Here is a 23,395-nt window from a genome sequence, read left to right as displayed (position 1 = left end):
TACATTCTTTGGGTGTGGACAGATGTCTAATACCATATATCCACCATGTAGTATCATACTGAGCAATTTCACGGCTCTAAACAGCCAAAGTGCTCCACCTATGTACTCCTCCTCCCAACCACTACTGTTGGCAATCATGGGTCTTCTTACTCATGGGTCTTCTTACTGTCTCCATAGTTCTTCCTTTCCCAGAATATCAAAAAGCTGGATGGGTTGTGTTTTAGTACTTGATAGACTTTTCACTTTTATAGTCTCCTTTTGGTTTTGTTTGAGCATCCTGATCTAATTTATCTGATTTCTCCTTGCTTAGGCACTCAGGGCAATATGGTGCGAGGGGACCCATATGTCAGGGGCGGGAGTTTAGACTTCGTGGCTGGCCTCAGTAAGCTGCAGCTGGACAATCCTGCTGGAAACAAAGGGCGGTATGCTTCCTGGGCAGAATCTGTGACTCGTCTTCCCCAAGTCATAAAACAAAAGGTATGTCCTGCTCTGTTGAAAGCAGCACAAGGCAGGCATGTTTATTCGCACTGGGAAAATGAGATTAAATCAAGGTGGTTAAACAGAGAGAGCCCTCATTAGCATTTTCTGTCTCCCAATTATGTTTTGTATGGTGCAGTGAATGCATACATAATAATGAGAAACAGAGGCTTCATTATCTTGTATGTCCATATTTCAATTGTAAAGGTTAAATGTCTTGTAAATCCCAAGAGAAATTAATAACAAAATTTGCATCGTAAGCTTTTGACCTAAATCTGATTATGTTTTCCCTGGTCTCTACTTCAGAAGAATAGCATTTAGGCATGTCTGCTGTCTCATCAGGTCCTCTTTTCCTTCTCTGGCATGGCGGAGACATATACATCGAGATAGAACAAATTCGGCCGGCAGAATTTTAGGATGCTTTGTGGATGCAGTCACTTCTTTTATAATGCAACATATGTGCTCCTAAAAATCAGAGAGCTAGGCAGGATTGCACAAATAAACACTATCTGGAGTGTGGGGAAAATGGGGTTAAGGACGTAAAACTCAAAAACTTGATCTTTGATGCTCATTAAAAAAAAAAAAAAGACAGGCATCGGTAAAAACCACAGTGCAGTTTTATATGTGTTCAATTGTTAAGGGGTGCATATGCTGCACTAATGGGGCACGATTCCTGGAAAAAGACTTGCAGCTTGCTGGAGGAAGAAAGGGCTAGAGCCTTTGGATGATCGTAGAAACTGCTAGATGATAGTTGTAGCACCAGACACGGACCGGTGTGGTTCATTACACAGATACTGAACTGGATGGATGTTTGGAGTGTGTGTTTGTGCGCATTTTGTGTATTCCTATCTCAGGTCAGTTGTGTCCACCTTTCTGGGTTCACCTGGCTTTTCTTGTGGATGAAATTGTATGTAAGAAAATGCAAAATCTGCAATGTACTCAGAGTGGTTCCTAATACATCTGTCTCCATGGAACAAATGCACATTTTTAAAAAAGATTTTATTTATTTATTCATGAGAGATACACAGAGAGAGAGAGAGACACAGAGAGAGAGAGAGGCAGAGACACAGGCAGAAGGAGAAGCAGGCTCCCTGCAGGGAACCCGGTGTGGGACTCGATCCCCGATCCCGGAATCAGGCCCTGAGCTGAAGGCAGAGGCTCAACCACTGAGCCACCCAGGCGTCCCAACAAATTCACATTTTCAAAACAAATGCTGTAGCAGAACTGATTCTATAGTCTATTCCATATCATGGGAGTCAAGCAGTGTCCCAGGTGAAACTTGACCTGGATACATTTTATAAAGCCCCAAATCACACCAGCTCCTTGAGCACCCTCCTAACACCACACACACCCACTTGCCTCTGAATAAGGGTGGAGGGAGGAGGGTAGTTTTTCCGAGGAGGTCTTATCATGGAGCACCACCACCGATATTCACGATGACCTACTTTCAATGCCAGTGCCCCATAACAAATCTTGAAAAATTCGAAATCGTGGATTAGGAGGAAGCAGACATTCCTTCTCATTCTCAACTCTGCTCTTCTCCACAACAGACTGTAACTGTCACAGCTGTGCTAACTTATTATAGGTGTATGTCCGCACAATGCCATCCAGTCAATTATTTCAAGCTGCAATGTAAGGCCAGGCAGAGATGGAGGGGAACGTGGCTGAGTCTTGACTCGCAGTGGTGTGCTGCAGCCAGCGCGGACGGGCCTTCACAAGAGCCAGATGGTGCATAGGTCTTCCCAACTCCATGGTCATTGGCATCACAGTGACAACCTGAAATTGGCCATGAGGAGAGTTCTTCTACTGCAGAAATTGGCAAATGCTACAAAGTGGAACGTTTTTTTTTTCCTTAGGAGAGCAGATTGTTAAAGCTTAGCCAGCACATCTAGGGTTTCCAAGTTGCTTTTCATCGGACATGTTCAGCACAGAGCAATTATGTCTATCAGTTTTAAATTTCTTCAGGGAAAAATAGTCACAATCTCCACTAAGAGACATGCTAAGTCTCTTAGAGTCAGGATATTTCATTGTAAATTTATTTGCACTTGCTTCTTCACTATAATTTAAGTGTGTTTCCTTGTCTTCTGTCCCCTGCAAGGGTGGAAATGTACTGCCTTCAAAATAATCTTTCAGTAACTAGAAAATGAATGTCCTGTTGGTTTTGAAAAATTTCATGTGAGATATAAAATAATTCCTTCCCTATTCATTCCTATTTGTCCTTTTGCCTTGCAAAGAAAGTGAATTTATTTCTTTTTATTTGAACAAGAAATAATTGGAATTAACATTAAGAGTAGCTTTTCATTTTATCTTAATGGGGATTGAGCCTAAATGCCAGAAAAAAAGTGTTCTTGCCTAAAACCCTGATTACTGACCATGATATCTTTATCTGTATAGCTGACTCCTTTGTATGAGCTGGTAAAGGAAGTACCTTGTGCCTCCGTGAAAAGACTATACCTGAAGCGAGCTCTCGAGGAATATCTGGATGAATTTGACCCCTGCCATTGTCGACCTTGCCAAAATGGTGGCATTGCCACCGTTGAGGGGACCCAATGTCAGTGCCATTGCAAACCATATACATTTGGTGTGGCTTGTGAGCAAGGATTCCTTGTAGGAAATGAAGCAGGTCAGTGTGCTGAATTTTTGCTAGTTATTGCTGGACACAGAGAAAAGGGAAATACTCTTTCCATCTGGCTCCTGAGGTTGTGCTTCTTTGTGTATGGGGATTTTAATTTAGTATCACCCTTCTTATTCCACTTCTGGGTCATAGCTACTGGGTCAAGGTCCTCTGCAGTCTCTGTTTTCCCATCTTTCTATTTTTTAAGATTTATTTATTTATTTGAGAGATGGGGGTGGGGACCAGCAGAGGGAGAGGAAGAGAGAGAGAGAGAGAGAGAGAGAGAGAGAGAGAGAGAGAGAGAATCCCAAGCAGATTTCTCACTGAGCATGGAGCCAATGTGGGGCTTGATCTCATGACCCTTGAGATCATGACCTGAGCTGAAATTAAGAGTTGGACGCTTAGGGTGCCCAGGTGACTCAGTCGGTTAAGCATCTGCCTTTGGCTCAGGTCATGATCCTGGGATGGAGCTCTGAGTCTGTTGGGCTCCCTGCTCAGCAGGGAATCTGCTTCTCCCCCTGCCCCTTCCCTGCTCGTGTCACTCTCTCCCTCTCAAATAAATAGATAAAATCTTAAAAAAAAAAAAAAAGCTCAACCGACTGATCCACCCAGGGGTCTCTCCATTGTCCTGTCTTAATTTGCAGACCCACCCTGGCCTCCATTCTCCATTGGAACAGGTTAATGCTTAAAACACCTCTGTCCTTCCAGAGTCATGTCCTTAAGGATTTATTGTAACACAGGTCTGTGGAGCTTGTGTATGCATAGCTTAGCCTTTCTGACAGCAAGCTCTTTGAAATATCTCTTTCTATTTTGTATTGTGTTCCATCAATCAATTATTCACAAATGCTTTTGAACATCTGCTGAATGTGTTCAACTGAATTCTTGGTACTATAAGCACTTTTGTACAGATCTATGTGAGAATGACTTCATAAGTAGACAAAGCATGAGGTAATGTTGTATTTATTTATATATCTCTCTCCTCTAGAAAGTTCATTGCTTAAGGTCAGAACTGTGATTCCTTTTTTTTTATTCCCGGAGCCCAACAGGGCTTGATTCATAGAAGTCACTTAATAAATGTTTAATGAATGAATGAATACATGATGACTAAACTATAGTTGCTTATAGACAAGCATCAAGAAGGCATCCTTACCTCCAATTCTCTTCCCAAGTGGCCTGTCTGGTAAATTGAAATTCCACCGCTTTGATTTCATTTCTTCATGGCTTGGATTTCCTATAATTTGATAAAATGGAAGCTCCCCCTGCTGGTAAGGGTCGGGGTAGCCATCAATATATCAAGCTGTTCCCACCCTCTGTTGGTATGCTCAGGGAACTACTTTATTAACTCAATTGCTGATTATGTAAGAAAGCATAAAGGAACTCATGGGAAAATATTACCAAATTAGTTTATTTTTGGTGTGTGTGATACTGAAGAGTGGCTGCCGATGGAGGGGAGAGGGTAAATAGAGGGGTGCAGGCTACACAGTAGAAATAGCTACAGAGCAGGAAACACATCCATCATCAGGAAGTAATGCTTTGGGGGCATGGTTCTGAGATCAGTTTCTAACTAGGAAAGCCAAGTTCTTAGAATATAGTGCAAGTTCTCTTTTGCCTCCCCCAAGGAATATGATGGGGGAAAATAGTAAAAGCACTGTTAGTGGTGAATTGGCCCTGAGTTGGAAGATGGCCAGGCTGGGCCAAGTAAGTACCTGCAGATTGAAGGATGATGACAGGAGGCAACAGCATTTCTCCTATGTCTGCACTTCCTCATTTTGTACAGTGCCAGCTCTGAGGTCGGCAGTCTGGAATACCCGGTAGATTATGTCCTTCTCATGCCCAATCACTGCTTCTACAATAGAAATGTTCACAATAGAAACTGCTGTAATGAGAGGAGCCCAGACCTAGCCATAAGACCATGTTGCTGTCTGGACGTGTCTCTTGGCAGCTGTTTTAGCACTGGGCATGACATTTAACCACCTTGTCTTAGATTCCATACGTATCAACAGAGAATGGGTGACAGATCTCCTGACCATCTGGATTCATTCTTGTGAGAAGTAAACGAAGGGTTGAATGTATGTAAAAGTGCTCTGAAACAGTTGCAAAATAATAAACAAATTTAAGATATTATTATTGCAAGAGATTCGTTAATGCAGCCTTAACATGGACAAACCTAGACGATGTGCAGAGATACTCTGGTCATTGTAGAAGATGTCCTGAAGGTAGTGAGTGCCCAGATTGTCCCCTCTGCCAACAACTGCCTGAGCAGGAAGCTCAGCACTAAACTCTGAAATCTTCTCCAAGTGCTTCCTGAACAGCCTCTCTCTTATCTTACAGGAGGGGTGGATGGGGGTTGGAATTGCTGGTCCTCTTGGACCCCCTGCGTTCAAGGGAAGAAAACAAGGCACCGAGAATGCAATAACCCACCACCCAGTGAGGGTGGGCAATCCTGTATTGGAGAACCACGGGAAAGCAGCCCCTGTGAGGATGAGGAGCTGCAGCATTTGAGGTAATGGCCACCAGGGTTCCTGGCAATTGCAGAGAGCACAGCGCCCTCTGCAGTAAGCGATTTGCAGCGACTAAAGATTCAGAAATTAATTATCAGTGGCTCCTTTGCCCTTGGCAGTGGGGTCAGATGAAGGAGGGAGACGTGTGTGTGGTCCACTAGCACTTGTGTGTTTCACGTTTTCCTGACTGAGTAACTCAGAGGCCGCCTGGCCTAGGGGGTCGGAGCAGCTGTGGCATCAAGCAGATCTGCTCCCTACCGGCTGGGTGATAGAGAGAGCATGACTGTAGGAGTCTAGCTGACTACAGCATGAATGCAGCCCTGACATTTATTACTTTATAACCTTGGACAAGTCATTCAGCCTTTCTGAGCCTTTGTTTTCTTTCTTAGCTCATAAGGTCACTGTGAATGTGAATTGAGATAATGCACATTCGTGGAGCAACTGCCAGGGTGCCTACCACATAGTAAATGCTCAATCAAAACTAGTTATTTTTGTGTAACCTCTCTTGCAGGATCACTAACTGTTAATGCCTTACTTAAAAAAAAAAGATTTATTTATTTGAGAGAACCATCCAGCAAGAGAGAGAAGAAGTGGGGAGACGGGGGTGGGGGGCACAAAGGGAGAGGGAGAAGCAAACTCCCTGCTGAGCTGGGAGCCAGATGTGGGGCTTGACCCCCAGGGAATCCAAGATCATGACCTGAGGGGAAGGCAGACACTTAAGTGAGTCACCCAGGTGCCCCTGTTATTATCTTATTTTTTTTTAAAGATTTTATTTATTCATGAGAGACAGAGAGAGAGAGAGAGAGAGAGAGAGAGGCAGAGACACAGGCAGAGGGAGAAGCAGGCTCCATGCATGGGACTCGATCCCTGGTCTCCAGGATCACACCCTGGGCTGAAGGCAGCGCTAAACCACTGAGCCACCCGGGCTGCCCTACCTTATTTTTTAATACAGATTTAATTCTGTTAAGGGCGTTTCAAATCCAGACAGCAGGAGAAAAAGCAGGTCTGAGACAGGTGACCTCTAGAAATCATATAAAGTAGGTGTGTTGACCAATGACTTTTATTTCCTTTTCTTTCTTCTTTGTTCTTCATACTGCTGACTTACTAGCTATGTTTTAGAAGCTTGAGTTCATGTTTGAGTTCTCTACTACAGGACGTGATCAGATACCGATTTTGAAAATGGCAATTGCATCAGTGTATTTATGTCAACGGAGTCCCTTCAGATGTACATGAAAAATTCAGTGTGCTGCAAAATATTTATCATACTGTGGAAATCCATCACATTAATTATGTTTGTTTCCTTTACTTTTCAGATTGATTGAACCACATTGTTTTCCTTTGTCTTTGGTTCCAAAAGAATTCTGTCCATCACCTCCTGCCTTGAAAGATGGATTTGTTCAAGTTGGTTATGAAAGATACATTGCTTTCCTTTACATATACTCTCTGCTCCAAGTACTCTCTCTCTACTGATGTCATAATCTGTTTCCTTCTTCCATATGAAACAGAGCTAAAAATAGTTTATCTGTGCATCTTCCTTTTAGTGGTGAGGGTTTTAGTTTGTAACTTTTCTTCTTTGGCCCAAGGTGATTAGAATTCTGCAGAAGGCAGTAGATCTTCTGTGGTAAGGTTAATCAATACTGCTGCCCAGTGAAATTAGAAATGTAATCATGCCAGAGGGCTGCTGAACATTTCCATTCTGGACGCTAAAATAGGAATCCATAAGCAAGATCTTCAACAAAGAGAATTTTATTCTTGCCACTGAAAAATGTCCTTTTTAAAAAAGATTTTATTATTTATTTATTTGAGAGAGAAAAAGAGTGAGTGAGCGAAAGAGAGAGAGAGAGAAAGAAAGAGAGAGAAAGAGTGTACAAGCCAGGGAGAGAGGGAGACAGAGTCCCTGCTGAGTATGGAGCCCCATGCTCATGACCTGAGCCGAAGGCAGATGTCCAACTGACTGAGCCAACTAGGCACCCTGAAAAAATGTCTTTAAAAATTTTGTTTCATAAATATGGGGTTTGGGATGAAATATTGGGTTTATTCCAGAAGCCAGTAAGACATTTTGCCAGTGTTGGTGAGATATGGGTCATGATACTTTGAGCAATTTTCTTCTTCAGGAAGGAACACAAGTCATCTACCACTTGTCGTTCTAGGGGAATTTTTTTTTTTTTTCACTTTGGGGCCATATTAATGCATATTTTTCTTGCTGCTTGTTATGATGAGACTTTGGCCCCAAAGCCCCAGTGAAGTGTCTTCCTGGCTCACATAGGAGATACTGTGCAGCAGGACCCTCTCAGTATGGTCAGCCTTGCTTTCTCCATGAAGGATTTGCCCCTCAAATTCCAGGACCTTAAACATACACTCACATTTTGCCGAAGATTCTCCAAATACAGGTATTGTTGGGAAATGGAAAAGGTGTGTGTGTGTGTGTGTGTGTGTGTGTGTGTGTGGAGAGAGAGAGAGAGAGAGAGAGAGAGGAGAATGAATCCAGCAGCTCTAACAGTCAGATGTTCCAATACAGCTCCCACAATCCATGAAATTCCTGAAGGCTTGGAGAGCAATGCCAAGTAAACTTGTATAGTTAGCAAATTCTGAACTGCTGTCCCAAACTCCTGGGTTTGGAACCCCTGACTCCTGAACACTGCGCCACAAATGGACTACAACATAGTCACCCAGGGAACTTAACAATAGAGAGTGCTGCTTGCCCCTCATCTTTCTTTCTTTCTTCTACTTCCTCATTCTGTATGTTTAGGGTAAAGCCTGAGAATTGTCTTTTTTTAAAAGTATTTATTTATTTATTTATTTATTTATTTATTTATTTATGAGAGAGAAAGAGAGAGAGAGAACACAGAGAAGGGGCAGAGGGATAGGGAGAAGCAGACTCCCCCCTGAGCAGGGGGCTTGACATGGGGCTCCATCCCAGGACTGTGAGATCATGACCTGAGCTGAAGTCACACACTTAACCAACTGAGCCCCCCAGGCGCCCCCCACCCCCTTTTTTTGAATTGCTACTAGTGGTTCTGATACAGAGTCAATTTGGGCACTGTTGAGCCCAATTTCCCCTTATAGCAGTCCCCTTTGCAAGGCAAAGGAAGGCCTAGGGACTTAAAGCAAATCAAGTATCCTTCCCCATTTTCTTCAAACCTTGGTAGTAACCTGGTTTCCTACCAACTCCCATGATGGAGCCAACTTGGGCCAAGACTGACAGCAAGAAGAAAATGGCACCATGGAATTTTGTTCTACTGCCGGGAGCGGAACAGGTCCGGCTTTCAGCCCTCCCCCAGGTTGATGTTCTTCACCATCACCCCTGGGGTGGCAGAGAACCTGAAGGATGAGGAAAGGATGAAGAGAAGAGCATGATTACATCCTTCAGTCTCAGACTTCAAATTCTTCCTTGCTTCACTGTGAAATCTCACCTCCTGGCATCTTGGACTAATACCATGTCCCAGAATCTGGCCCAGCCCCAGAAGCACTGCCCTTACAGGGTGGGGGCTGGAGGGTGGGATGAGAGAAGATCAGCACTATGGTTTCCCTAAAAGTCATCAGTGAGAAATCTTAACTCTCATGAATGTGCTGATAGGGTTTGAACATTCCTATCTGTTCTTACTGGCTCTTATTAGGCAGTATTGCCAATGAACAGCCCATGACATCTCTCTAAAAAGAACTGACTGACAAGTACTTTTCCAAAATCTGATAACAAAGTGTATTTTCCTGAAAAGTAGGGGGAAAGAAGTGACTTGGGCAGTGTCCACTAAAGTTATTTTAGTAAAACGCTTAGTATAGTGCTTGGTGTTTCGGGGATAATCAATAAATTATAGGACAGTGGTGTTAATGGGTTTATTTCAGCTAATGGTAGTGCAAGTGTTGGCTAGGACCATCCAGGGAAAAATGTTTTTAAAGACAATTTTCTAAATTAGTTATTTGAACTTAGTTTGCCTGATGATTAAAAGAAGACATGATTTATAGGCCAAATATATCTAGAGAAATGTTCTGTTAATGCAAAATAGACATACTTTTTTCTCTCTATCTCTCTTTTATTTCTGTTTAGGATGAAGGTGCCATGTTTCCTGTTGGGACTAATGTAGTATACACTTGCAATGAAGGATATTCTCTTATTGGAGATCCTGTAGCCAGATGTGGAGATGATTTACAGTGGCTTGTTGGGGAAATGCGTTGTCAAAGTGAGTGGCCTTGGCTGTAGCATATAACTTAAGATGAGAGAATAATGTGGAAGAGAATGAATCAAGATGAATCATTGCTCACTGTGTGGCCCCTGTCTTGATCTCCCTTTCCAGAGAGGCTCATATGCTCCTGTTCAAGTTTCAGTTGTGTCTTGAAAAAGCCCTCAGCAGTCTCTAGTTGATAGTGCTCCTGTTGGGAAGGCACATTTTACTGCACTCCGAGTCTCACTGTTTCTGGTTGAAAATCTTATGTTCGGCTACTTTTGAGAATTTCTATTTTTTCCCGGTCCTTGTGTTTCAGAAGCACCTCCACTGTGATGTCCCTAGGTGTGATTTTCTTTGTCTTTACCCTGGCTGATATCCGAAGCACTTCTTGAATCTGTTCTTTAATGTCTTTTGCCAGTTTTAGGAAATTCTTGGCCACTGTGTCCTCATTGTCTTTGTCCTATTCTTGCTCACTTCTCCTCATGAAACACAGATGATGTACTTTTTAGATTGTGTATATTACGTATATTTTTTTCTTTGTTTTACATAATTTTCCCTCTCTGTTTCATTCTAAATATTTTCTATTGGTCTACCTTCCAGTTTATTAATTCTCTGTACAGTTGTATTAATCTGCTTTTAAGAACTCCGTTGAGTTCTTAATTTCATTTTCCAATCCTAGGTATTTCATTTATCCACTTTTCTATATTTTCTTATTCTCTGTTGAGATTCTGCACCTTGTCATTTAATTTTTTCCCAACTTGTTAATAACAGTTTTTTCAAGGTCCGTGGCTGTTAATCTCATAATCTGGACCTGCTGTGGGCAGGTTGCTATTGTCTTCTGGGGGGATTTTGGTTAATTCTTGGCCTTTTAAATGTTAGATTAGTTTTGATTAAATGCTAGACTTTATGTGTAAAAAAATAAGGGAATAATTTGAGGTTTTGGATGATGTTCTCTTCCTCTAGAAAAGATTTGATTTTTGTTTCTGGCAAGCAGTGAGGCTGTTTTATGTCCTGTTTACTTTTATTCCTAGTGTGTAGCCATTAAGGGATCTCAATAGAAAGTCTGGGATTTCTCCCTAGGTTCTCCTTTGTGATGGGACTAGACTCTAACTCTTAGTTCCCTAACCCTATGACTCTTAAAAACTCTATCCATTTTTCAGCCTCTGAGCTGCAGTTCCTCCTTAGTTTAGCAGACTTCCAGCATTTTTTTTTCAAACTACAAATACATCAAGGAGAAAGGTATTACCAAACATTGTAGACTTGTATCTTGTCACATCCCCAGCAGCACACAACATACTTGGCTAAATATAGACACTTAGTAGATGTTGTTTTTGAATTAATGAATGAATGGAGTTTCTGATGGAAATGGTACAGAAACAGAGCAATATTTTGTAGAATACTGTCCAAAGTCCATTAGAGAGGTTGCCAAGATTTTTTTTTGAATCATAAATTCTGACTTGCTTCCCATAACTCTGCATGTTTCTCATTTTTCTCTTTGCTGTTTTCTCAAGTAGAAGATTTGAGATAATGAATGTAATCGAGTGAGAAAGACTAGAGATGGAAAACCAAAGGTATTTAATACTTGTACAGTTGCAAGATTAAAGGTGGTTCTTTAAGACTTTCAGATAGTAAAAATATCTAATTGGATGTATGCTTAATGATATGCAAATGAACAGAGTTCCTGGGAAAATTCTGGTGGGACTTCAAGACCAAAAAGATAAATGGCAGCTGTGAAAAGTCTGGTTTTGACAGCAGCCTGGGCTTTGGGACTCTGTTTATAAAGATGATTCATTTTAAATTGTCACATAGCTTTGAGGGCCGGGATGGAGAATGGGGATTGTTTTGGTCTTTAGTCTTTCATTGGTCAATTACATGCCAGGCACTATGGGACATGTCTTTCAGGGCATCCTAGGAGTGAACTTACCTCTTCCTCTTTGTCTTCTAATATGTAAAAAAGCAGAGCATGTATATTAGCATTATTGGAAGCTATCATTTAAGAAAAGATGACTTAGGAAAGCAATGATCCTTGTATTCTGTTTTCTTTTATTTTTAGAAATTGCCTGCGTTCTACCTCCATTGAAGGATGGCATACAGAGTCATCCCCACAAACCTTTCTATGGAGTTGGTGAAAAGGTGACCATTTCCTGTTCAGGTGGCATGTCCTTAGAAGGTCCTTCAGCGTTTCTCTGTGGATCCAGCCTTAAGTGGAGTCCTGATATGAAGAACGTTCAGTGTGTGAAAAAAGGTGAATAGCTCATAGATCTGTCCAAGGACACCTGCACTCAAGTGAGTGAGGCTCCTTGTGGTGGTCCTTTATGGCCCTGGATGGACATACTGTGAATCATTCCTTCCCTCTTTGCCCTTCTACAGGAAGGTCAGTTCATAGACTGGGTAACAGTTTTTTTTCACATGACACAGATAGACTCATGGAATGCAAGGCAAGGCAAGAATTCTGGTGATTCTGAAACAAACTTAAATCCTTCTTATTGAAAATTAGTTTTGTATCTGTTTTGGTGCCAAGAATATAAAGGCTTTTTCAAAAATAATTTCTGTTTTTTTCCTAAAAATTTTAAAGGTACTTTTATTAAATACAGAGTTGAGATGAAAATTTATAAAAAATTCTGTATGTTTCATTCCTGGGCTTTCAGAGAGTTTATTAGCATTATTGAAATAGAAAACTTAAAAGCATTTGCATTTAACACTGCAAAGCAGAAGTTATTGAAAGCAAAGTGCTGGGGTTTGTGAAGTTGGTCTTAATAGTGGAAATCCAAAAATCCAGTATTTTTGAACACCAGGCAAATTGAAATGGTCTTTTAAGAAGCTACAATAAGAAGAGATTTAGAAAGCAAACTATTTCTTTTTAGGGGTATTTAAGGTAGGATGGGTTTGTTTTTAAAATAGCCTCCAGTTTCTTCTTTGTTTACATTTTAAACATATTTAAAAAATAAATGGAAAATACATATTTGTGACAATTAAAAGACAGGAAGGAGGGAAAACTCACTTATATTCCATTTTATATGGTATTCTTATTTTCTGGTGTATGACTTCTAATTCAATGCTAAAATTTGCCTTTTTTAGTGAGGATGAAGTACTAGAATCTGTGAGTGATACTGTCAGATGAATTAGATGGTTACAACTGACGGGAGAGCAGGCTGCACAGAGCCCTCTGTGGCTGATGGTGGACATAGGCTGTTGGTGTTAAATATAGATCCTGATGACGGGAAGGGAGGGCAGCGTGGCCAGCAGAGTGCCCACCACATTGGTTCTATGTTCATTAGCTGTCAAAGGTCCACAGCAGAGACAAGTGCTTTGTTTTCTACTGCACTGAAGCATAAATATGAATTTATCAGGGATATTTGAAGTTATGGGCCTGTACCAGGAATTCTAAAATTAAAGAGAACAATGTACACTTGATGAGGTTGCTCTTTTATTCCAAATGAGATATTATATACTTGTCTTTCTAAAATGTCTGCTTCAGTTGTTTTGTAGCACAATTCAGTATGAATTTTCCCCTACTCAGTAGCAAATTCTATTAAAGTTTTAATTAAGGATATTTTTCAGGCCTGTGTGTTTTTTTGAAGACATGATGAATAATAATAGTAACTTCCCTTAAAATAAGCCTATTACAGGTGAAAAAAAAGAAACCCGGTTTGTCAGCCTCCAAAACTGATGTTTTAAAATACCTGCTGTATCAGGAGTCTTTTTATTTTTATTGTAGTAAAACAGACATTACATTTACCATTTTAGCCATTTTTAAATGTACAGTTCAGTGCATTAAGTACATTCCCATTATTGTGCAACCATCATCACCATCCATCTCTGGAACTTTCTCATCTTCCCAGTCTGAAATTCTCTACTCATTAAACACCAATCACTCATTTCTCCCTTCCTCCATCAGAATGCAGTCTCATAAACATATATGAAGATAATGCAGCTATGTTTTTGTTTTTGTTTTTTTTGTTTTTTTTTAAGATTTTACTTATTCATTCATGAGAGAGAGAGAGAGAGAGAGGCAGAGACATAGGCAGGAGGAGAAGCAGGCTGCCTGCAAAAAGTCTGATGCAGGACTCAATCCCAGGACCCGGGGATCACGACCTGAGCCAAAGGCAGGCACTTAACCACTGAGCCACTCAGGTGCCCAAGAAAGCTATGTTCTTAAATACAAAGGTCTTTCATCTAGCTAATTCTACCAGTGATTTTTCATAAAGAAATTATAATAACTTGTAGAAAACATTTAAAATCTAAAATTTCATTCTTATGAATGGTTAGTAAATAAAGTTTTAAAAAACGTCTTTTGTAGTTTTGAGAAATCATTGATGTAGATCACTGTAGATGCTCAAGGTGTACATCATGATGGTTTGATTTACATCTATTGTGAAATGCTTACCACATCAGGTCCAGTTAACATCCATCATCTCGCTAAAATACAATTAAGAAAAAAAGAAAATTTCTCCCTGTGATGAGAAATCTCAGGATCCACTCTCCCAAAAATCTACCTATATATCATAGAGTGGTGTTAAGTATCGTCTTCGTGTTGCACATTACATCCTCAGTATCCATCTATCTTATAACTGGAATTTTGTATCCTTTGACCATCTTCTTTCCATCCCCCCAGCTTTGTCTTTGGCAAATAAACTTCTGCATAATGCAGAACTCATTTATATGACTTTATCATTGAACCTTGGTTTTGGTACATTTAGATTAGACTTTCTCAACCTTAACACTATTAGAATTTTGGACTGGTAATTCTTTGTTGTGGGAATCTGTCCTGTGCATTGTAAGATGTTTAGCAGCATCCCAGGTCTTTACTTACTAGATAGCTGTAAGTAGATAACCAAAAATGTCTCTAGACATTGGTAAATTGCCCCTGGTTGAGAAGCACTGTTCTAAATAACACCATTTTTTTGTTGTTGTTATTGTTGTTGTTGCTGCTTTAGCAGAGGGGGTGCAGAGGGACAGGGAGAGGGAGAGGGAGAGGGAGAGAATCTGTTAAATAAGGCGGCCTGAGGCAGGGCTTGATCTCACGACCCTGAGATCATGAGGTGAAATCAAGAGTTGGATGCTTAACCAACTAAGCCACCCAGGTGCCCCCTAGATAACACCATCTTTAAAAACATCTTATTTCGGAATAATATTAGTTTTCAGAAAAGTTGCAAATATAGTTTCCATATACCCTTTACCATGTTCTTATAATATAAACATCTCATATACCTTGACATAATTTAGTGGGTTAACTAAGATGCTAATATTAGTGTAATACTATTGACTAAACTCCAGATTTTATTTATATATCACTGGTTTTTTTCACTATATCCAATTCAGGATCCAATTCAGAATACTACATTGCATTTAGGTTAAACTTTGAAAGGGAAGTGTTTAAAGAATGAGTATTCATTACAGATGTTGCTGGACATGGAAGGCTATGCTTCACATTGTGGCCATTTTTACAAGTTATGAATTGTTCATGAGATTTTACTGTCATGTCTAAAGCCCTTAAGTTTTCCCAAGTGAGGAAGTAATGCATAGGTTGTGCTTCCGTAAAAATATGCTCTTCAGATAAACTACCTTTATAGATATATCCCACACAGAACTAGTTTTATGTTGGGAAAATATATGTCCCTGAATTTCATTGTCATGAAGCTAGCAGGAGGTGGAAAAAACAGGATGTTTTAGGTCATTCACCTTGTAATCAGGGACGGCTGAAGGGATGGCAGTCAAATTAAGCTCTTGTAAGCTGGACCTAAGGTGTTTTCTTATAAAAATAGGAAGATGGTTGATTTTGAGCAGTTTGTAGAAAACACAAAAAGCAACGGAAAGGGTTTTATTAATGTAAATATCTCTAGATATTTACTCACCATTGAAGAGAGACCAGTTAGACTTTTTTTTTTTTTTTTTTTTATGATAGTCACACACAGAGAGAGAGAGAGAGGGGCAGAGACACAGGCAGAGGGAGAAGCAGGCTCCATGCACCGGGAGCCCAACGTGGGATTCGACCCTGGGTCTCCAGGATCGTGCCCTGGGCCAAAGGCAGGCGCCAAACCACTGTGCCACCCAGGGATCCCCAGTTAGACATTTACATGTGAGAGGTTATCATAGATCTTGGGGTACCAGGGAGTTCTCCATGTACAGGTCACATTGTGTTGCTTTCTGTTCCACCACAGACAGAGTGGGCAAATGCGTTCCAAACAACAGTTTATAAATACCAACTTCTTGATGAAAGGGAGCCTGCTCCACTGGCCTTGAATTCAGACAAACATGGACTTAAATCCTGGCTTGGCCAATCTATTAAACGTGTGAACTAGCACCAGTTTCTTAACTTTTCTGGCCCTTAGTTTCTTTAACCTGAAGTGGGCATTTATTAAGGAGGATTAAATATCACAATAGTAAATGCTCATACAGTAGGAAGTGCTAACAATGAAATTATTTGTAGGGTTCTCCTAGGAACACTCTGTCTTCCATAAAATGCTTTAAAAAGCTTTGTTTTTTGACTGTACAAATTTGTGGCAGTTGAAAATATTACAGCAACCCGGTTCAACAATTAAAATAACATTTTGTTTACCACAAAGAAGCTCTTCTAATGATTGGATCTCCCTCATCCTTTTCTTCCAGATGCTCCTTTGATACCAGCAGGGCCTAAATGTCAGCGCTGGGAGAAACTGCAGAATTCAAGATGTGTTTGTAAAATGCCCTATGAATGTGGGTAAGCTCTTTCTTTGCTCACCTCTCTCTGTTTTATTTTATTCAAGATTAAAAAAAAATGTGTTGGTGGATGCGTCTCTGTTAGATGGAAGGTATTGCTGACCAAGGGTTAAGGATAGTTGTTTGCGTTTTAACCTGGTCCATCTGCTGTCTGTTATTTGCCTGGGTCATGGGGGCTGACAACCAGCGGTGTTAAAGCCGTGTTCTATTCCGTCTAGAGAAAGGCTGAAGGACTCAGGCACTGCTTGTTTTATATGGAGGAAAATGAAAACACTGTCACTTGAGGATTTAGAGCTTGAGGAGATTAGGGTTGAAATTCCCTTGAAATATAAACTCTCAATGCAGTGTACCAACAGATACAAGTGCTGCTTTCCCCATTCTTGAAATGTCTGTGCCTCTAGATGTGCATTGTAAGAATGGCACCCAACTTGAAATCACTCCGCTGTAGGTGGACTTCTGAAGTAGGTACTGGATGTCTGTGATCTGGTCCTAGGTGGATACAGATGGTATGATTGCATTAGGACAAGAAGAGGTTTCCTAGTGGGACTGTTTACAGAAGTGTGGGCAGCGTGAAGGAAACTGATGCCACGAGGCAGTACTTCTGGACTGCTAACAGCCAGGCTACATATCTGTGCCCAGGCCTGGAGTGATGAGGGGGGCTCTTATGCAAAGCTGGAGACAGAGAAGACTCTGCAGGTGGGAGCTGAGGAAGAGCTTAGTCTCTCATTTTAGGGACCTCAGAGATACCCCCCTTGCAGTGAGCCAGGGCACTAAACATCCCTCCAATCTCCTGCCATTGATCAAACGCACCCAAAGCCAGAGGATAGGAAGTCCGTGGATGTGGCTCATAGTGTCAGCCTTCTTGGCAGCAGGGGGGAGAGTGGAGAGTGAATCTGGAGAGGCAGATGGGAGATACTTGGGCCCCCAGATTTACTGGTCATCTTTAAGGTTAAGAATCAAAACACAAATGTACTGACCAATTATAATTGACCTTTGAACAACCCAGAAGTTGGGGTGCTGAACCCCCTGCACAGTCAAAAGTCCACATATAACTTTTGACTCCTCCAAAATTTAACTACTATTGACCGGAAGCCTTACCAATAACATAAATATTTTCTATGTTATATGTGTCATATGCTGTATTCTTATAATAAAATAATCTAGAGAGAAGAAAATGCTATTAAGAAAATTATAAGGAAAAGAAAATACATTTATAGTACTGTCTATATCAAAACAAAGCCTGTAAAAGTGGACCTATGGTGCAGTTCAAACCAGTGTTGCTGGAAGGTCAACTGTACTTGACTCCTATCCAACTCCTTGAGCGCCAACTGTGGGCAATGGTGATTTTGGTGGTATCTTATAAGAAGAAGTGACTTCTTGTGAGAAAAATACACCTGAATAGTGTAAATGGCAGTGGTTGTCCAACCAGAATGTTCTGACTGTGGCGTTAGTTCTTTATGAATCATTGTTGACTTTGATTCACTTTCATCCTCTTTCTAACTTCTCTGATTCATTTAGTTTCTCTGCAGCCTACTGTCTACAGACACGGAGTGAGCTTTCTCTCAGATACTGATAACAAGGTGGCTTTGCAAGGTCTCTGCTCTTTAGGCTGTTCTGAGTAGTTTGATTTAAAGCTTAAATAAGCAGATAAAAGAAAGATATAAGGATTTGATGTAAATAACTCCAAGTAAATTTAGCTCTTGGTCTTTGAAGAAAATATTAGAACTAAATATATATAAAAATAAATATAGGCTCCATCTACCATACAAAAATACTTTGTTGTTTAAGGGTTCACTATAGTAATGCCTTCCTTATCCATCAACATTCTGAAAGATGCTTGTTTTTATCAGTGACATTTCTAAAAAGCTGAATCTCACCATTTTAGCCCCCATGCTTAAGAAAAAAAAAGTAATACATTTTCATAGAAATATTCCTAAATGATTTTGTAAACACAGATACTTTAAAAAATCCCATTGACAAATATGATTTCATCTTCCCTTGAGGATTTGACCATCAGGTGTTGGACAATGCCGTATCATGGACATGAACTCTCAGGGCTGCTGGGCTGGGAGGACCTAATTTCTCCTGCAGTCACTGGTCCCACTGGACTAGTCTCTGAGTGTGTGATCTTTGCTGATTTTGTCTCCTTCCTGCTTGTCAACCCCCCGGCTTCCTGAGCAGACCTTGCCTTCTCTTCTAATTTGCTGTATCTGAGCTGCTGTAGATGAAACTAGATGAACACCAGGTATCTACGTGTGTAAAAATTGTGAGCCAATAAAGAGCAAAATATGTTCATTTCGAAGATCTGAGGAGGGTGAGCCCCAGTCATGAAGGAGATTTGAGTTTCTGCTTCATCTTTTTGCTGTGGCTGGTAACATCTGAGGCACGGAGCTCCGAGCCTCTCCTTTCACTTCCCATCTTCCACTTTTGAGAATGAACATCTTCTAAATAATGGAATCTAAAACATTTGTTTCAGGTCCTCCTTGGATGTATGTGCTCGAGATGAGAGAAGCAAAAGGATACTGCCTCTGACAGTGTGCAAGATGCATGTTCTCCACTGTCAGGGCCGAAATTACACCCTTGCTGGTAGCGACAGCTGTACTCTGCCGGCCGCCACCGAGAAAGCTTGCGGGGCCTGTCCACTCTGGGGAAAATGTGATGGTAAGGGGCATTTCGTAATTGTAACGGTGACAACGCTGAGGTAGTCGTACTGAGGTTTTAAAAACTGTAGTTTCTAGGTTAGCAGCAAGTCCAAGCAGATCCCTGAGGATGTGAAAGTCCCAGGCTGGTCTAAGGGTAACTGTCCTTGCCCACAGCCTTTCCTGGGGAGCTGGGGGGATCAAGTATCTAAGAGGACAAAAATCCACCATCGATGCTCTGAATGTCCTCCCAAACACTGACGGTTCCCAGTCCCCCTTCATGATTTTTGCTCTGTCCTTGTCTTACCCGTTTTATGTACTCATTTAAAAAAAATAGATCCACATAAAAAATAACTATTTTTTAAGAAGAAAATTTCATTATCACTTTCTTAAAAGGAGATATCACTTGCCATAAATATTAGGCAACTACAAAAATACATATAATGACACAAAGTAAGGTTGCAGATGCTAGCCAGATGCTGCTGGCAGCTTGAGGGATGCTGCTTCTTTGGGATAAAGGGAGTCTAGCAAGTGTTAAGGAGGTGGTAAAAGTGCCTAAAAGCATATCAGTGCTAAGGTGACACTTCCTCCTAGAAGTAATTAGAATAATTTGAAGAAGAGAAAAAGGAGTGATTGTTTTCCAGTTGTGGTTCAAGATTTGCCGGTGCTGTGTCCCACTAGCACTTACCATGATCTTGGACAGCAGCACCCTTGGCAAGGCCTACCTCCCACGGGTTTAGCCACTTTACCAAGGGGGAAAGCCTGGGCGGCTGGCGCCAAGTCATTGCTCTCAGTTTCCCCTCCTATAAATTTGGGAGCTGGACTGCGTGATCTGTGAGACCTCTGCCAGCATCTCAGGCCCTCCTTTGGACCTTTCCCCCCTCAGTCCTGGACACTTTGCCACACAAGCCACGATGCACTGAACTCTCCCCGTTGGGTCACGTTGGGAGTGGCAGTCACCCCTGGGCTGGCTGACCTTGTCACTCCGTTTGGAGACACCTGGCTGGCCTAACTCCAGCCTGGCACCTGCAGCGCACACGGTGGAATCGTCCCCAACTCCTTTCTGGCTTGTCTTTACGGGACATGTGGCCCTTTGCGTCTTAGGCCCCATCTCTCAAAGCAGGTGAATTCTTTTCTTTGCCTCTGAGCCCCGCAGCGACCTGGTCTCTTCTGAGGTCTCCTTCTGCGGCCAGGGGTTGGAGGAGGGCTCCGTTTCTGGCTTCCCTGGACAGCGGCACAGGGGGGCGGCACCGGGGAGCCCCCGGCTCGGAGAGGCCTGGCCCACACGGGACGGCAGGGCCACCGGGCCGCGCCAGCCCAGGCCCTGCTTATTCGGGGCGGCGGGAGCTTCTGGAGATCTCCGGTGGCGCCCCGCGGTCCCAGCTGCTCCACGTGCCTCTAAGCCTCCGTCGTCTCTTTCCCAGCCGCGAGCGGCCGATGCGTCTGCCGGGAAGCCTCCGAGTGCGAGGCCGAGGACGGCGGCTCTGCGGTGTGCGCGCAGGTGGACGGCGCCCTGCAGACCCTGAGCGAGTGCGCGGCGGGCGCGCTCCGGTGCCGCGGCCAGAGCGTCACGGTCACGGGCACGCGGCCCTGCACGGCCAACCCGCGGGAGCCGCCCCCACGCCCCGCCCACCCCGAGCCGTTTGCTCCGCCCCTTCGTTAGGATGCCCGCCCGCGGGGGATGCCAGGATCGAGTCCCGCGTCCGGCTCCCTGCGTGGAGCCTGCTTCTCCCTCTGCCTGTGTCTCTGCCTCTCTCTCTCTCTCTCTGTCTCTCATGAATGAATAAATAAAATCTTTAAAAAATATAAAATCTTAAAAAAAAAAAAGCCAGTCTGCACGAGCAGCACACCTGACCCCTTGCACGAACCGTGTGCTCTTGGACGAACTGCTAATGTGTCTGAACCGTGACTCTTTAAAATCTGAAAATTAGGGGCTTAGCCCAGAGGAAGGCGACTAACCCCGCCCTTTGATTCCCTCGAGTATGACTGACCCCACCCATGATCGACCCCACCCATCGGGGGGCCCGAACACCCAGTCTGTACACATGGATCAGGAAAACTGGAAGGTCAGAGAGGTTGGCTTGCTTCTCCCAGTGAAGCTGAATAAGGCAAAGGGCACCTTGAATGGAAAAAGACAGATCCGGCACCCACCCCAAGCGGCAACCTCAGCTGCCCGATGAGGACTCAAGCACCACATGCAGGGATCCCTAAATCTTGTCGGGAGATGCACCCCCTGAAAAGTCTGAACCACTGTGCTGTAGTCACTGGCGCCTTCTACCTTCTTGTCTGACGACAAAGACAATCCCATCTTCTCTCTCGGACTTTTCTTCAGTATGTGTCAAGCACAAGAAATGCAATTTGCTTGCTTTCTCCCCCTTTTCTTTTGTAGGAGGCATCAGTTCTGGCCTGAGCTATTGAGAGATTGTGTATTTGACAGAACAGTTTTCTTGCATATGAATACATGCTTGGATTATTCAGGGGGCCATACAGGTACATCAATTGGAGACACTGGCCTTCTATTTATTCCTTTTTCAGTGTTTCATCAAAACAAAAAAGCAGCTGTGGGAGATGAAATGAGTGGGCTTAAATGGAATTTAAAATATGCTTTTATATACACATAATATCTGTGTACTTTTCTGGTACTGATAAATGCATTTCAACAAAACCTTAGTTAAAATGACAATGATTAAAATCTCATTAAAGATACTAGTCTCTGGATTTTTTTTCACCTGTATTGTGAATCTTTCCATGAAGAATGGCTAATGTGTTCTTTTTAAATATATCTTTATTTTTAAAACTACTTTATTAAGGTATGATTGGCATGTAAAAGGCTATACATATTTATTGTATACAACTTGATGAGTTTGGGGATAAGTAGACACCAATCAAGACCATAAACACATCCATCACCTCCGAAAGTTTTCCCCTACCTCTCTTATTATCATTGTTGTTGTCATTTACTTATTTATTTATTTATATGGTAAGAACACAGCATAAGATCTTTTTTCATAGAAAATTTCCTTGGAGTTTTTATTTATTTTACAAAGAGAGAGAGAGAGAGCACTCGAACAGTCAGAGGAACAGAGGGGAAGAGAGAGGGAGAAGACCTCCAGCAAACTCTGTGCACTATGCACACGCCAAGTGCAGAGCCTGATGCGGGGCTTCATCCCACCACATGACCTGAGCCAAAGAGTTGGACACTTAACCAACTGAGCCACCCAGGTGGCCCCCTTCTTAGAAAATTTTAAGTATTTGTTAAAGTATTGTTAGCTATAGGTATTATAGCTAACACGTAGCTACAGCAATGCCGTATAGTGAATCTCCAGAACTTGTTCATCTTGTGTAACTAAACCTTGGTACGCTTTGGCCATCACATCCCCATATACCCCCTCTCCTCAGCCCTGACAGCCACCATTCTACTCTCTTCTTTATGAATGTGACTATTTTAGGTTATACACATAAGGGAGATTATATAGTATTTCTTTCTTTGTTTGCTTTATTTCATTTAGCATGGTGTCCAGCAGGTGCATTCATGTAGGCTTTCCCTCTTTTTTTTTTTAAACAAATGGTAGGATTTCCCTCTTTTTTTTTTTTTTTAAACCCAAATAACATTGCATTGTATATATACACCACATTTTCTTTATTCTTTTTTCCATGGATGGACACTTAGGTGTTTCTATATCTTGGCTACTGTGAAATACGTCTTTAAGATCCTGATTTCGATTCCTTTGGATATTTGCTCAAAAGTGGAATTGCTGGATTATATGGTAGTTTTATTATTTTTTGAGGAACCTCCATACTATTTTCCACAATAGCTGTACCAGTGTGTTCTTACCTAAAAGCCAGGTCTGTCCAGGCCCAGTTTTATATACCACATTGTCCCTTGAGTGAAGATTCAGAGAGAATATATGGAAGTTAAAAGGAAGCAGGTTTAAGTAGATTAAAACAATAGTGTTCAAAAATGTTTAAGGTCAACCGCATTGTTATTTGTTATTAACAAATAACAACGAATTTGTTATTAGGGAGTTCATTTCCACCCTGGGTAGGGAGATAGATTTGAAAATGCCAGGCCCAGATGCAGGTCCCAAAACAGAGTTGAACATGTAATTTCCTTGGGAGGAAGAGCTCAGTAACCTTCCAATAATTTCTCCTCTTGTCTTAAGCAAGTAGAGAGTTAAACAACTACTACTTATGCACTACCACCCTCTTTTCCTAGCTAATACAGAGGATATGGTCAACACTGTCAAATGCTATAGGAGAGGTTAAATGAAGTCTGAAAAAAAATAAATTAGCAGATTTGAC

The 23,395-nt window shown here is 41.9% G+C and overlaps 1 protein-coding gene across 2 annotated transcripts in view; it reads left to right on the top strand.

The window, feature by feature from the left end:
- C7 (complement C7) overlaps positions 1 to 21,799 on the top strand; it is a 52,092-nt gene extending 30,293 nt beyond the window's left edge. The window contains exons 10-18 of one of the 2 annotated variants that reach the window (XM_072824779.1): positions 311 to 477; positions 2,872 to 3,100; positions 5,423 to 5,594; positions 6,906 to 6,993; positions 9,638 to 9,770; positions 11,809 to 12,000; positions 16,365 to 16,455; positions 18,931 to 19,115; positions 20,518 to 21,799. In XM_072824779.1, coding sequence (XP_072680880.1) covers positions 311 to 477; positions 2,872 to 3,100; positions 5,423 to 5,594; positions 6,906 to 6,993; positions 9,638 to 9,770; positions 11,809 to 12,000; positions 16,365 to 16,455; positions 18,931 to 19,115; positions 20,518 to 20,756 — 1,496 coding nt within the window. In that variant the 3' untranslated portion in view covers positions 20,757 to 21,799. Of the gene's footprint in view, positions 1 to 310; positions 478 to 2,871; positions 3,101 to 5,422; positions 5,595 to 6,905; positions 6,994 to 9,637; positions 9,771 to 11,808; positions 12,001 to 16,364; positions 16,456 to 18,930; positions 19,116 to 19,979; positions 20,395 to 20,517 lie in introns of those variants that run through there. The other variant, XM_072824780.1, reaches the window with a different exon arrangement.
- Positions 21,800 to 23,395: the final 1,596 nt, after the last annotated feature.

Source organism: Canis lupus, chromosome 4 (assembly GCF_048164855.1).
Source record: "Canis lupus baileyi chromosome 4, mCanLup2.hap1, whole genome shotgun sequence".
NCBI classification, from domain to species: domain Eukaryota; kingdom Metazoa; phylum Chordata; class Mammalia; order Carnivora; family Canidae; genus Canis; species Canis lupus.
This window is presented reverse-complemented; position numbering and strand designations above follow the sequence as displayed.